General features: G+C 32.6%; 1 protein-coding gene across 1 annotated transcript in view; it reads right to left on the minus strand.

Annotated features, from left to right (window-relative positions):
- Positions 1-14,372, minus strand: part of cysu (peroxidase homolog) — a 47,126-nt gene that overhangs the window by 9,019 nt on the left and 23,735 nt on the right. The window contains exons 3-6 of the mRNA XM_073073167.1: positions 8,256-8,332; positions 7,187-7,277; positions 774-965; positions 32-228 (exon numbers count right to left, since the gene is read on the minus strand). Coding sequence (XP_072929268.1) covers positions 32-228; positions 774-965; positions 7,187-7,277; positions 8,256-8,332 — 557 coding nt within the window. The remainder of the gene's footprint in view (positions 1-31; positions 229-773; positions 966-7,186; positions 7,278-8,255; positions 8,333-14,372) is intronic.

The following is a 14,372-nucleotide window of genomic DNA, read 5'->3' on the forward strand; positions in this document are numbered from 1 at the left end:
CTTCATCAGGGTGTTAAAAGTATAAACTCACCCAGAGGCGTTCCAGTAAGTGTGTAGTCATGGTCCATGAACTGTCCCCAGGCGATAACCATGACGGTGCCGGCGTGGTCGTGGAAACCATCGTCAGGGTGCATGGTTCTTGAGACCACTCGCGACAGCGGGAGATCGTGGCCATTGTGCGCGATACGGGGCGCGTTAATACCGTCAGAGAATAGAGGACCAATTAACCTGTTAAAATCATAAATGTCAATAATAGTTTGTATTTGACAATAACTGCCTATAGGTAGTAAGGTTCCCTGATGTTTGAGCTACGCCCTGAAACTGTTTACGCAAAGATATGGCCTTTTGTTCGAACAAACGTATAAGACATTTAGAATAGATAAAATTAATGACTGGCTGTATTTTCTAGTGTTACAATACAGGCGTAATAATATCCCAATAAGATCTTAAGGTTTCGTTGTAATTATTGTAAATCGTGCACTAAAGAGGCCTCAATTGAAAAACGGTATTGTGTACATGTGGTATTAAATTATAAGCGTTCCCGTGGAAACATTGGGATATGCCTTTTCTGTAAAAAATCCCTTAAATAGAAATCTGAGGTAACATTTCAACTCAATCCAACAATTACTTTTTGACATTGACAGATATGCAAATCCATTTTTGGCTATCACTTTAATATTAGATACCATAAATAAATAAAGATGTGGATTTAGTAAATAAATAAATAAATTATAAATAAGAGCTTTGAATTTCAATATACTTAAAAGTTTTACCTTTGGAAAGGTGCCATGGTAGCGCCCCAGGTCGGGTGGCGCAGGTTGTTGCAGAGGCCATCGAACCGGCGGTACTTGCCGGCGCGGCACTCCACGTGCGAGAACACAGGTGGACACACCTCGCGGATCAGAGTCCGCGATGTGTCGATGAGGGGCAGACCTTTCTCGATCTCCTCGTATGTCAAGCCATAGCTGGAAGAGATATATTTTTTATTTTTTTTTTATTTTTATAACCTGGTGATGCTGGTAAACGTTCTCCAATGTATCGATTAATCAATACCTATAATTGTAACTTCAACCATATAGATATTATAAATAACTGTCCTGGAAATTTCATTAAATCATTATTGCAAACACTATTATAAAAAGGTACAGAAAAATTTCATTGTAAATCCTTATAACCTTTATAGAATAATTGTGTAAAACTTAGTAATCCTTATAGAACAATTTGTTGTTGAAAAAAAAAGGTTTCACTTTCAATTGTATTAAATTTCAATTATATTATAGTAAACAGTGCTGGTTCACAGATATCTACTTTGTTAATTCTATCTTTATGTATAATATCTCGCTGTGTAACTGTTTGTTAACCTAAATAAATTAAAAAAAAAACATAACCATAGGACTAGCAAAAGAGTATACGGTCTATCTTATGGTAAGTGGATACTGCCTATACTCGACCATAGACAACTGTATTCAACCCCCCGATAAGATTAGATTCCTACATGAAATCGGCCACAGATGCGTCGCTACCTCACTACCCCTGAGGATTAAGCTGAATTGCTTCAGAAAGTATCTCCCTTACCACACCCTTGAAACCAGAATACAGTAGCGCGTAACACTGTTATTATTAGGCCGAACTAGGCGTGGCGGTGATGCAGTCGTATTATATTGCAATGAAGTTGTGCGTGATGGAGCAGTGGTAAAACGTAGAGGGTTCAGGGTTTGACCTGACTCAAAAAATATCTAAATTATGCTTTAGTATTTTTGTTCCGCAAGAAAGGGAATTTGCGATGTTATCTAAGTGTTAAAAGTTACTGTTAACTTTGTAAGTATAAAATAATCTTAAATCAGTTACAGCTACCTTAATTCTCAGTCAGTAAATACGGGTATTTACAGCTGTAAACTGACAGCTGTCAGACACGACTAAATAATTAATTTTAAAATTGTGTTAAAGTAGAAATATTGATAAAATTAATTTCACACTCTTATGGCTTGTAATATAATTAAGCAACATATTGAAATGCCAAGGACTGCAATAGTAATATATCATTGCTTTGACTGTTAATAAGTTACATTGGAGAGTAACTTTATACGCAGTTTGTGGTCAACATGCCGAAATGTAATGCAATGTACGTATCTTATAAGTTCCTGATGTCGTGAGCCACTATTTCTTAATCTGCGGTAATCGTATCAAGAGTCATGTGTGTAAAACTTTCTAATTGAACTGTTTCTCTAACAAGTACCTACATACGATGAAATCCAGTCCTAGTATAGTAGCACAAAGCTTCCGACTTAAGTACACGATCGAAAGACAGAACGACAAGTTTAAATATAAACGGCGATTCTTTTCGATAAGTAAGTATGAAAATATATAGAATGTAATTATATTTTATCATTTCGTGTAAGATGCTCTAAGTATGGTATGTAGAGCCTTATGTTATTTAGAGTGCTTCGTCCCTTAGTACCGTAACACTAAATGTCAAGACAAAACCCACTTGGTGTTGATATACTTAGTACCTACATATATCTTTCTTAATATACTGACCAACTTATGGCTACCTCTTTAGATGATTTTCAATTAAAGGAAAATCTTTATCGACCTCCAATATTGTCAACATTAAGAATGAATAAAATTCCCATATCTCTGAGTGTAACAAAAGCACGAGCACTAACACTAAAATGAAAGTTCAGAATATCTGTAATTCAAATAACTTTATAATATTTGTAATGGTTTGTGCTATAAAGCGAAATGAATAAAACCATAAAGTAATATCGTTCAAAGTAGGTACATTATTCCGATAAATAAACTATTATTACCCGTTAGCGTACCCAAACTCAATTCTTTCAAAATATGTCACGTAATGGGATTGTCCTTTAATTTCATAACAAGTGTCATTATCACATTGAAATTTCGTCGTAAGATCTTAATGTCGTGTGCGTCGACCTTAAAAAGTAGTCCGAGAACTTGCGATGCAATGCCATTAACATTACACGAATGATCCACTTTTTGTACGATCTCTTTCTCGTTAAACAAATTGTTTACAATGGAGCTTGAGCACGCATTTATTAAATTACCATATTGCCCTCGACGTTTTTACCTTTTACCGAAAAATAATTTTATATTTTTGTCTGCAGGCGTAAAGTTATATTCCAGTGCCCCTGAAATACAGTATCAATTTAAAATAAAATCCGTCTTAGTTCTTACCCGTATTATGTTACTTATAAGTATTATATTTACAGCTAACTAATATCTAACTTCAGTTAAATTTTAATACGAAAGTATCGTAGACTTAAATCGTTACTGCTACTAATAAATCATTAATTATTCCAGATGTAATATTCTCGTCATTTGTGAGACAGCTTATATTTTGAAACAATGTACCTACCGCACATAATATCAAATGCAGAGACCTAAATATGTCAATCAACTTAAAGCATTTCGTTCGCACGTACCACAGTTAAGAAATAGGCAGTAGTTTAACTTAATACGACACGCTTGTTTCAATTATAATCCTTGTAGGCGCGCCCGGTTACAAATAGTTCATGAATAGTTCAAGGATATCGTAGGATGACAGCTGTCAACTTTACGACAAAAGACACATTAGATTGGTCGCGCGGAACATATTATTTCAGGGCGTATCGTTTGTTATTATAAATCAATTAAAGTTTAGTGTACGAATACGCCAAGGTGCATTTTAACTACCTTCTAAGTGGAAGAGAATATAATAAAAACATATATTCTAAATATAGACCGAACTATTCACATTGTCTTTCAATAAGATTAAATCTGACACAACAGTCTTACGCTTAGTCAACACCTTTTATAAAGTTGTTCTTTGACAACCCAAAAAGCCTATTATTAAACCATTTTTTATGAATTTACCTAAGTTCTGTATAATATATGTGATTGTACTACCGAAAGTAACTTAACTATACTCTTGACCTTCAAAATGATACGCAACTATAAGCGCCGTAGCACGTAGATATTTACATAAATTAAATAGATAATGTAGTATATGATTGCTCCTAGATTTTTTACTTAACGTGTAAATAAGTCTCAACTCACTCAAAGGTAATATTTATAGTTGATTTTGTATTGATTATTATCAACTTTAATATACGTGGGGGCTGTTAGAAAGATCCTAAGGGAGACATACTTTCCGAGGCGTTTCAGCTTCGTTCTCAGGGGCAGCGGCGCATCTGTGGCCGACCTCAGGAAGGAATATCTAATCCTATTGGGATTGATTACCATTATTACCATGAGGTGGACTGCATGCTCGTCAGTTACTTCTAATTTATAAAAGAAAAGCATTTAGGCTACCAGTAAAGTGATTCAGGTATTGTTTATAAGTAAACCATAAATGTACATTAATTCCTATAGCACTGAAATAATTTATTGCAAAAGTTTAATTATTTTTTTAATTTAATATATCTAGATAAGAAAGCATTAGCAATAATCTATTCAATAATGGTTTTACAATTAAGTTACAGATAAATATAGTAAATGAAAACACGACATACGATATTGATGAATTATGCAGTTACGTACAGCGTAATTTATTAATAACATAATGATAAACTATAAGGCGTATTGTTTCGTTAAGTGTAAGTGAAACGTGAATCATACGTCCTTCTGTGCATCATCGATCGCGTACATATATATTAAGCGTGTTCATTGTTACATTTTGCATTGTGGTGATCATCTATCATCATTTCAGATTTTATGATGATGGTTAAACCCGTCAAAGTAATGATTCTACATCAATTTTGGAACGCATAATCATACAATCGTATTTTGCTAATTCAAGGTAACCCAAGTCTTATGGATGAGAGCTACTCGTATAGTGTAATTTAAATTTTAGTACCTACCTACTTACCTATGTATCTATTAAATCAAATTGCCGTGCGGTTCTGTCAAATTTTGTTGTTAACTTCTTACTAACTAATTCTACCAATATAAGACTAAATAGTCAGGCAAATTAGTGATGAAAATAGTCAGGTAAGTAACATTGAATAAAACTTAGATTTTTACCTACTTTAAATCAACGAATAAAGTGAAGGATACGTTGTTGTTGCTATTGGTTCAAGCAATTTTAATGATTTTGGAATTTACAAACTTATAATATTTCACGCTTTTGTTTATTTGAAAATATTAAAAAAGGCATTACGAAAAAATGGTCAGGTGGATCATCAGCTCGGTTAGGTAACGACTATATGCAGATATCCTTATTAGTTCTAATGAAAAAGATATGTCCAAAAGTGAACTTTTGGCAAATAAATTGATGAATGGAATAATTATATACATTTTTGCATTCAAAGGCCATTCTCGCACTTATCCGTATCATTAAATAGGATTCGTTGTAATTACTATGGAGGCGGTCTCTCAGTTTCTTCCGGCGCCTGATCAGGATATGACTCAATGGAGCCGGTTTGGTTACATCCACTTGGTAGCATTTTGAATTACCCCTCACTTTAAAGGTCACTTATATCCTTACGTGTTACCTTCGCTTTATCTCAATCATCGATGAATGATTAAATAATTTTCGAGAGATTAAGATAGAGTACGAGCTAATAACTTTTTCCAATTTTAAGGAACTGGAGTCCTTAAGGCTGGATATTATCACTGATAGCCAAGGACTAAGCTTTAGCGATCCCCGAGAGTTCCTCGGAGTTAGAACTATCTAACTTATACTGCTAATACCTACTTAAGTAGCTGAACTCTTCTATCAAACATTCCGACTTCTCATTATTATTTAAAATAGTTGATGTTCAGAATTAGTTACGGACTGAATTCTTTTGTCCGTCCTTTATCTATTGACTTTATCCATTTGTTACCCATTAGTTTCGTTTGAATATCTCAAAAGGCCTATTCAAACATCTTTGTGATATCCTGCATTCAATAATACCAATCTTTTTAATGTTAAACAAAAGCTTCCACTTCTTTCCGTGTCGTGAGCCTAAGTAGCCTTGAATCGATCCCGTTAAGAAGACAAAAGAACGGATCTGATTCGGTTACCAGCCTTGTGGTCAGCTTAGATTAATGATTATGTATCAACAATATTGACAATGAGCACGAAACTTGAGCAAGGTTGTTTGGACAGAAGTTTTTAAATGTCAGTTGAAAGTTCGCAAGGAAACAATTACGTGGTGTAGCGTTACGCAAGATGAATATCGTTTGCATCAGTTAGCAACAATATGATGTTTGTTTTCAGTTTTCTAAAATTATAAATTAATAGCGTGGTCATAAAATTTTAGAAAATGATGGCGTCGTTTCATATAATTGTTTCATATAACTAGTGTTGAAAATTATAAAATGAATAAAAATAAATAAAAAATAATGAACATTTGGTGGTACGCAAGACCATATACGAGTTCGACTCGTACTTGGCGAATTATTTGATATCGTAAAGGACAATGCCCATGAAAGTATGGACCGCCGTCCAGAGTTGCATCTAATTGAAACTTGATGTGGACGATGAATAATTAACCAAATACTAGCACCAATAATTATTTTTTAGATCAGCACCCGGGTTCTGAAGTTATTTACCGAAATTTTACATAACCTCAAAATCGAAAATATCCGACGATAGATTGATGGTCGGTTTTAACTGATAGTAGGTACCTATAATGTAGTTCGATTAACATATTTCATTTACTTTTAAATGTAGTAGGTAAAAATAATCCTAAAAACCTAAAATAATGAATTCCGAGTATAAAATACCGCCTTTTTTAATTTTTAAGAACAACAATCAACATTTCTTCTTATTTTATCTTAAATGGAATCCCCTGATCAAAGAAACTATTCTGATCGACAAACTATGTAAAAAAATCAAAAAATTATTTTAATATTACTTTCATTTTGACGCATGAGAAAAATCAATAGTCAAAACACTAATAGATCTTATTGAATTCCGAGTATAAAATACCGCCATTTTAATTTTTAAGAACAACAATCAACATTTCGTCTTATTTTATCTTAAATGGAATCCCCTGTTCAAAGAAACTATTCTGATTGAGAAATTATGTAAAAAAATCAATAAATAATTTTAATATTACTTTCATTTTGACGCATGAGAAAAATCAGTACCAAGAATGGGCATTCTCCTTTGGAACGATGTAGGATAATTTTTCTAAAACCTGAAAATGTTAGGATTTTTTAGTTAGGTATTTTAAATAATAAGTCAATCACTTACGTGCGTGCTAGGTTGATAGAGATGTCGAGTATCAACTCTCCCACACTTGCAAAGTCTTCGGCCTTCCAGTCGCCTTTCGGCTGAGACACCACTGTGGGAAAAGTGTAATTTTATGTAGTGCTTATAACTCTAACAATTATACAATTGTCACATCGCTTATCTATATATATAATTAATTAGCATTCATACAAAGAAATTAAAATGCTATTACGACTTATATAAACAGTGAAAATCTAAGTCAAATTCCGTCGTAACAACTTTCATTTATTTTATTATATTGGTTTATGTTTTATAAAATCAGTAAATGATGTTGTCCATCTGATTTTAGATTACTTAATACTCGAACAATAATTCGTGGATATCTGTTGATAAATAGAACCATTTACAACAAACTTTTATTCCCGCTCAAAATATAACTCAAGCGTCAAAACACATTTTTTTCCTTTTTTTTATGCTAACCCATAAAATCTTACCGGCCAGCGAATACATAAAGGATAAATTGATAATAAAAATAACACATAATGAAAAGAACTAAATATGTATAATAAAATATTTTGAATAGTTTTCTAATATAAAAAATATAAAAATGTTTTAATCACCAAAATGTGCTTAATGCAAATTATCTATAATATAAAAGTGATCCCTAAATGTGTTCCTATCAATTCTCATAAACATAAACAATGATTATACATTGAACCATATTATGTAAATGTAAATTCATTAAATGTAAATTTGAAATTACAAGTCAGTCGTCATTTAAGTAATCTTTAACATTAATAATCGCGAAACTATGTCAATTATAAAGCATTTAAGGTTTTACAACATTTTTATAGCGTTTTATATACGATTATTTGCAATATGTACGTGCGCATTATTAAACCGTGTGACCGAATTATGAGCATTTATTACCGATACTTAATTTATTAATAAGGTACCTACGTATTACAGGTAGGCAAACACGATAAACTTGTGTAATAATTTAATAATAGAATTCGAAAAGTCCAAATAATATAACAGCAAACTTTCTCTGAATTCAACTTGCTCTACAAACATTTCTAAAGGCACTTACAAATTCTGTTCCTCGCGTCGAGATAAGCCTGGTTGATAGCCTCATACGTTATGCATGTGTGTTGACCCTCGTAACCGCTGTAACAAAACAGGAATTAAAGTAACGAAGCCTTTTTGAATAAACAAGAGTGGCAGGGAAAGTGGTGTGTTTATGTACTACTGGCCACTTTAAAAAGTTGTCATCTTTGTTTAGCTACGCCATAGATTAGTAAAGATACTTCGCCGCCTTGAAATTGAATGAAGCCACAAACGGCTTATTAGTAAGTCCTTTTCTTTGAATTCTTGACAAATAAAAACATTTTTAGAGAAAATTTACGAATAAATAACTAATACTGCGTAATTTACATAATAAATAAATAATTATTTCACATATTTAAAGGACATTTTAGCACGGAGACGTGGCAAAACTTTTTTATGCAACTATTTCAATTCTCAAAACTGGGTACATTTTCTTGTTAGGAGTGAGTAAGCTTTACTCATCTATGAGCTACGCGTGTTTATTACTAGTGTTGGTATCTCGGTCGAAATTCGACCATAATTGTTATTGAAATATTTACGACAATTTATGAAGTTTGATTTTTACACGTCTTTTTATAAATGACACTAAAAGTAGTCAATAACTTGTAAACAAACAACGATTAAGGACCAAAATATATACTGGATTGTTTTGTTGTTTCTATTTATAGAAATGTACTTTGATTAAGATCATTTTGCAACTAAAAATACCGCTCCACTCACCGTAAAACTATAAACAAATATGTACCTACATATTGTAATACCGTCAAGGTTTGAAATTATGGTGTAATTGTGTAATCAATTTACATAACTTGTGTAAATTTTTACATTGAATTTCATTATAACTACATACCTACTTACCTAGGTACAATAAGTAAAAGGAATAACTTCTTGGTATATTACAAACAATAATAAAGTAATGATGATTTACTTCGTTAAAAGCTTACCTCAATTGTATATTATTATATTAAGTATGTCAATTTATATTTAAAACAATAATTTTACATATGTATATATCTTTTTGTCTATAGCAAAATGTCTTACCGATCTACCGATTGACATAGAATAACATTCTTATCACGGGAATCTAGGGCATCGTGAAGTAAATTGAGATTTGTTAAGATTAAGCCGTGTGAATGTAAAGGCTCTAAGTAGGTACCTATATCATTTTTGTTAATAGTGTCGAAACGACGAAATTTGGTTACCAACATCCAGTAAAGAAACTGTAATTATTTATTGCCGTAAGATTAAAGAAAACGTAGTGACCTCGTTACATCACAAATGTACGATCAACCTGTACTTACCTCTCGCTACAGGTCATATGTTATATAAGGAATAGGTACTTTATGGAATTTGGTGATGGTGGATTAGCTTAAAATGTACCAATTTTGGACATAGGTATACAATGTTAATTAATTTTTTTTTGGTCTTTCCAAAATATTTCCTATCTATTCCCATTTGGCCAATATTAAAAATTAAACTCGGTGTTATATTGTTAAAATATTTTAAAAGATTGCAAATTGTTCTCTATTTTATAAACCCATACATTGATAAACTATTTCTTTGATCTATAATATTAATTAGCAGCATTCATTAATGTAAAAATATATCCGACAGCGCTAAACTTCATATCAATTTTTAGAAACAAATATTTTGTCATTATCACCTTGTTACGAATTGTATAAGTATCAACTTACAAGTACTAATTCTATGCTTATAAGTATTAACTTTGTCTAATCACATTTACTGATAACGATATTATGTGCATAAATTAATCGATGTCACTAAACTTTAAGTTACGAATCTCGATGACCGCTCTACGACGTTTTCAAATCATTATCACAATCGCCTTCCGGCCTAGTCATGTGACTGAATAAATTAACATAAATATCGCGTTAACAACATGTTATAACCATCCTAAATTGCTTTGTTTTTACGAGGAATTTCCATATAAAATTGGTACTGCAGATTAGTAAATCGTAGAAGGTGCATTCATTTGCGTTAATTTTCGTTTTTAAACCAATTTTAATGACGTAGCCGGTCACGAGTTTGACTCCCGCCAGATTTTAATAAACACGTTCAGTTATGTCATAGTTCGAACGATGGTCAAAAAATACTACGAGTGTCCCTGTCTAGACGCTTATGTAAATCCTTATCTATGGGATGTATTGTCAGCTATTCAATCGGATATATTCACTTACAAACATGGTTATGGTTAATTTTATTCTCGTTAGTCACGAAAATGGAATTTAAGCGACTCTTTCACGGCTGTTTCTTTTTTGGCTAAATATTTTAACGTTTTAGGAGAAACATAATTATCTATTCAGCGATACTCGATCGGCGTGGGTATATATTATAATAAAACGAACAGGGCGTGACCAATCTAATGGCTGTAGAAAGTGGAAGATTCACATAACTTGCTCTAAACGATTTGTTTTGTATACCTTTTACTTATAGTTTAGCTAGAGCAGCCAGTTCAACGGCGCGCCTTTGTCCGATAAACTTTCCATAGAGTTTTGTGTTTCTCACCTGTTTATAGGTATAAGTCGATAGAAAAAATGTAACGTGTAATAAATGAGTTCGATGCCTTTTCTGTTATAAAAATAAATATTTTCACCGCTAATAAAGTGCATCAGCCTTTAGTTAAGTGATATCTCAATTTTATTCATAATCATCACACAACAATATAACAGTAATCAAAAGACCTCTGCTTACAGCATCTACAAACATCAAGTAGGTCAAATAGATACATCCACAGAACATATATAGAAAGATACATATTTCTTAATCTTAACTAGAAACTAAATAGTGTTTAAAATACACTTGTAATTTATCTGAAACCACAACTTACTTATGCGTACTTACGTTACTTATACGTGGTTGCGGAGACAAACGATATTATTGGAGGGTCAGGCCGTTACTAAGACGGTAGACGGTGTACCTACTTATTGACATAACATGTTCCACATTGTGTTTTAGAATTATTGTCAATGCGCAAACAGCGCAGAATTTATGACTTGGGCGCCGACATGTGCACTATTGTGCACCTTTATTGTAAGCTAATGGGGTATTGTCAATACCTGACGATTTATTTTAGGTAGTATTTAACGATAGTTTTTGACTGACGACCCGCGTGGCGGAGCGGTCACCATACCGGTCTGACGCGCAGAGGGTCCCGGGTTCGATCCCCGGCCAGACAGATATCTAAATGATGAATTTAGGTTTCTGTTTCTAGGTCTGGGTGTTTATGTATTTGTCTTCGTATGTGTCCATGGCGTGAGTGTAGAAAGCGTTATTATTATTATTATTTCGTGATACAACCTTGTCTGGTTCGACTCTGGTGATACACAATTTGATGATTTGTATAAACATCGTTAGATAATCTATTTTGCTCGTGTTATATAATTGTTAAGTTCAGTAACAGACTAATAGTGTAAGTTCATGATGAATTGGCTAACGAAAGGTAGCGAAAGGATTTCGAAAGTGAGCGCTCGTCGGACCTCTCGAATTGTGTTATTTAATGTAATGTACGAGATGAGAACATCGTAAATACACGAGGGTCAAAGGTACGTAGCATAACTTTTCAACGCGTATACAACTAACGCACGTCGAAATATTTTGAAGCATAATATGATTGCGTACTTGGAACATGGTGAATTATAGCCATAACGTCATTAGTGGGTCAACAATAAAATAAAGATGATTTGATGATGATTAGAGTTATATCACACTGCCCACCAATGCGTTCCTACTTGCCAGGTACCTATTAAAATTATGTAGGTACATATAACTTTTTAATAATACATACTGTAATGATTAAAGTGGCAATTTATTCTAATAGTCTATACTAATATTATAAAGAGGAAAACTTTGTTTGTTTGATTGTAATGAATATGCTCAAAACTACTGAACCGATTTTAAAAATTCTTTCACCATTCGAAAGCTACATTATCCACGAGTAACATAGGCTATATTTTAAATAAAATATATTTGATAACTAGATTTTGAGGCGGTACAAAGTTTGCCAGGTCAGCTAGTAAGTAATATAATGGTAAGAGATTGAAATTATCGTTTCTAAGACAATGAATTAACGGTCAATCATGTATGATAAATAAGCAGAAACGTAAATCTAAGCAGTGATGAGTTATTGACCTTATTGTTGAAGATATTGTTAGAGATGTGATCATGTGACATAAATTACGCTTTGTTTTGCTCGAGAATCATTGTGTGTTTATTTTCCGAAGACAAACAATCGCTTATAACTGCATTCACAGTACGATGACAACTGTTAACACAATTCCGACAACCCGGTTGGGTGAGATTTGTCACGTCTGAATAGTCAATGTTTGAACATCCGTTTAGTAGGTTGTGCTAAATGGTAAAGTAAATGGTGGGATAAAATACAGCTAAGTTACGAATTTCTGAAGATCACTGGTAATAAACAGCACCTAGTAATAAATGATTTCGCAAATAGATTGTAGTGTTAGGAATTTTTGAAGTTCAATGAAATAGGACTAGGTTAAAAGTTATATCGCAAATAGATAGTGATGATAGAAACTCCTGAAGTTCTATGTTAATAAATAAGATTAGGCTAATTATTATAAATATATAAGTGAATAAGAAGGTTATTATTTTTTCTCCTCATTGAAATGGACTTATTTGTACCAACGATTATTATTTTTTATCCTTATTTATATGGACTTATTTGTACTTACATACTCAAGTATGATACATGAATAAGATTACCTAAGTCGAAATTCATATTAAAGTTATATCAATGCGCTTCGATTATAGAAACGAAATTTGCATTAACCCTATTAAAGATCAATTTTCTCAGAACATAAAAGCGACCTGGTAATTTGTTTCTTAAACATTTTTCAAATCACTATATTTTTTATGTAAATTATTATTATCAGAACTAAAACGCTCGATAAAATTGTGACATACTGATGTGTAAATAAACTAATTTGATATTCACATCGAAACATAACGAGTTAATATTTAGAATAGAAAAAGTGTAAGTGTGTCGCCGAAATGTGTCAAGTTTGCGTCGGCGACGTCTACGACTGTGATGCAACGGTGACAGTGCGACATTGGGTCCGCTGCCCTCTCTCTTGCATTGGCTTGGACATAATCTCTTTGTTAATCGATCTAGTTTGCCCATGTACATTAGTATAAGCGTTAATAAAGTAGATGGTAGATTAATAGAGACATAGCAAGTGTGTCGCCGAAATGTATCAAGTTTGCGTGGGCGACGTCTACGACTATGATGCAACGGTAATAGTGCGACAATGAGACCGTTGTTCTCTCTTTTATGCTTTTTAGCCTCAACATAATGTCTTTGCTAATCGATCTAGTTTGCCTATATACGTTTATGATATGTTATAGTGAATAGAGTAGACGATAAATATTTTAAATGGAGATACAGCAAGTGTGTCGCCGAAATGTGTCAAGTTTGCTTCGGCGACGTCTACGACTGTGATGCAATGGTGATAGTGCGACATTGGGTCCGCTGTCCTCTCTCTAACATTGGCTTCGACATAACGTGACGTCTTTGTTAATGTGTCTAGTCTGCTTGTATAATGTATACATTTATAAGATAAAAATAGCTGAATAAATATAGTAATATGTTGAAAGGATCATTGATAAGAAGGATATTTATTACCGTGATTAACGTATTTATTTTGCTATTGGACTTCACATAAAGATATCGGAATATGATATATACAAATAAATGTATTGGATTAAAAGGAATCTAAGTAATCAATAATTATAAGTTACTAAAACTTATCGCGACGTTTCAAAGTTTCGAACTTTTTTATCTTGACTTACTGCGAATTGCAAAACAACAATATGCGATATATAACGTGTTTTGGAGCTAATTAAATATCGCTTTTTAATAATATTTTTTGTTCTTTTTTCTTTGCAAAACAAATTTTTAAACTAGATTCATAACTTTTCATGGCAATGTTAATGTGTTACATTACTTAATTCTGATAAAAAAAAAGTTGCATACCAACCACAGTCAATGTTTTTAATATATTTATCAATAATCAATAAAAATACAAATCCAAGTGAACATTATCGTAAATGTACTACATAC

The sequence above is a fragment of the Epargyreus clarus genome, unplaced genomic scaffold (genome assembly GCF_041222505.1).
Source record: "Epargyreus clarus isolate Ecla_fem2 unplaced genomic scaffold, WU_Ecla_fem_2.2 ptg000005l, whole genome shotgun sequence".
NCBI lineage: Eukaryota > Metazoa > Arthropoda > Insecta > Lepidoptera > Hesperiidae > Epargyreus > Epargyreus clarus.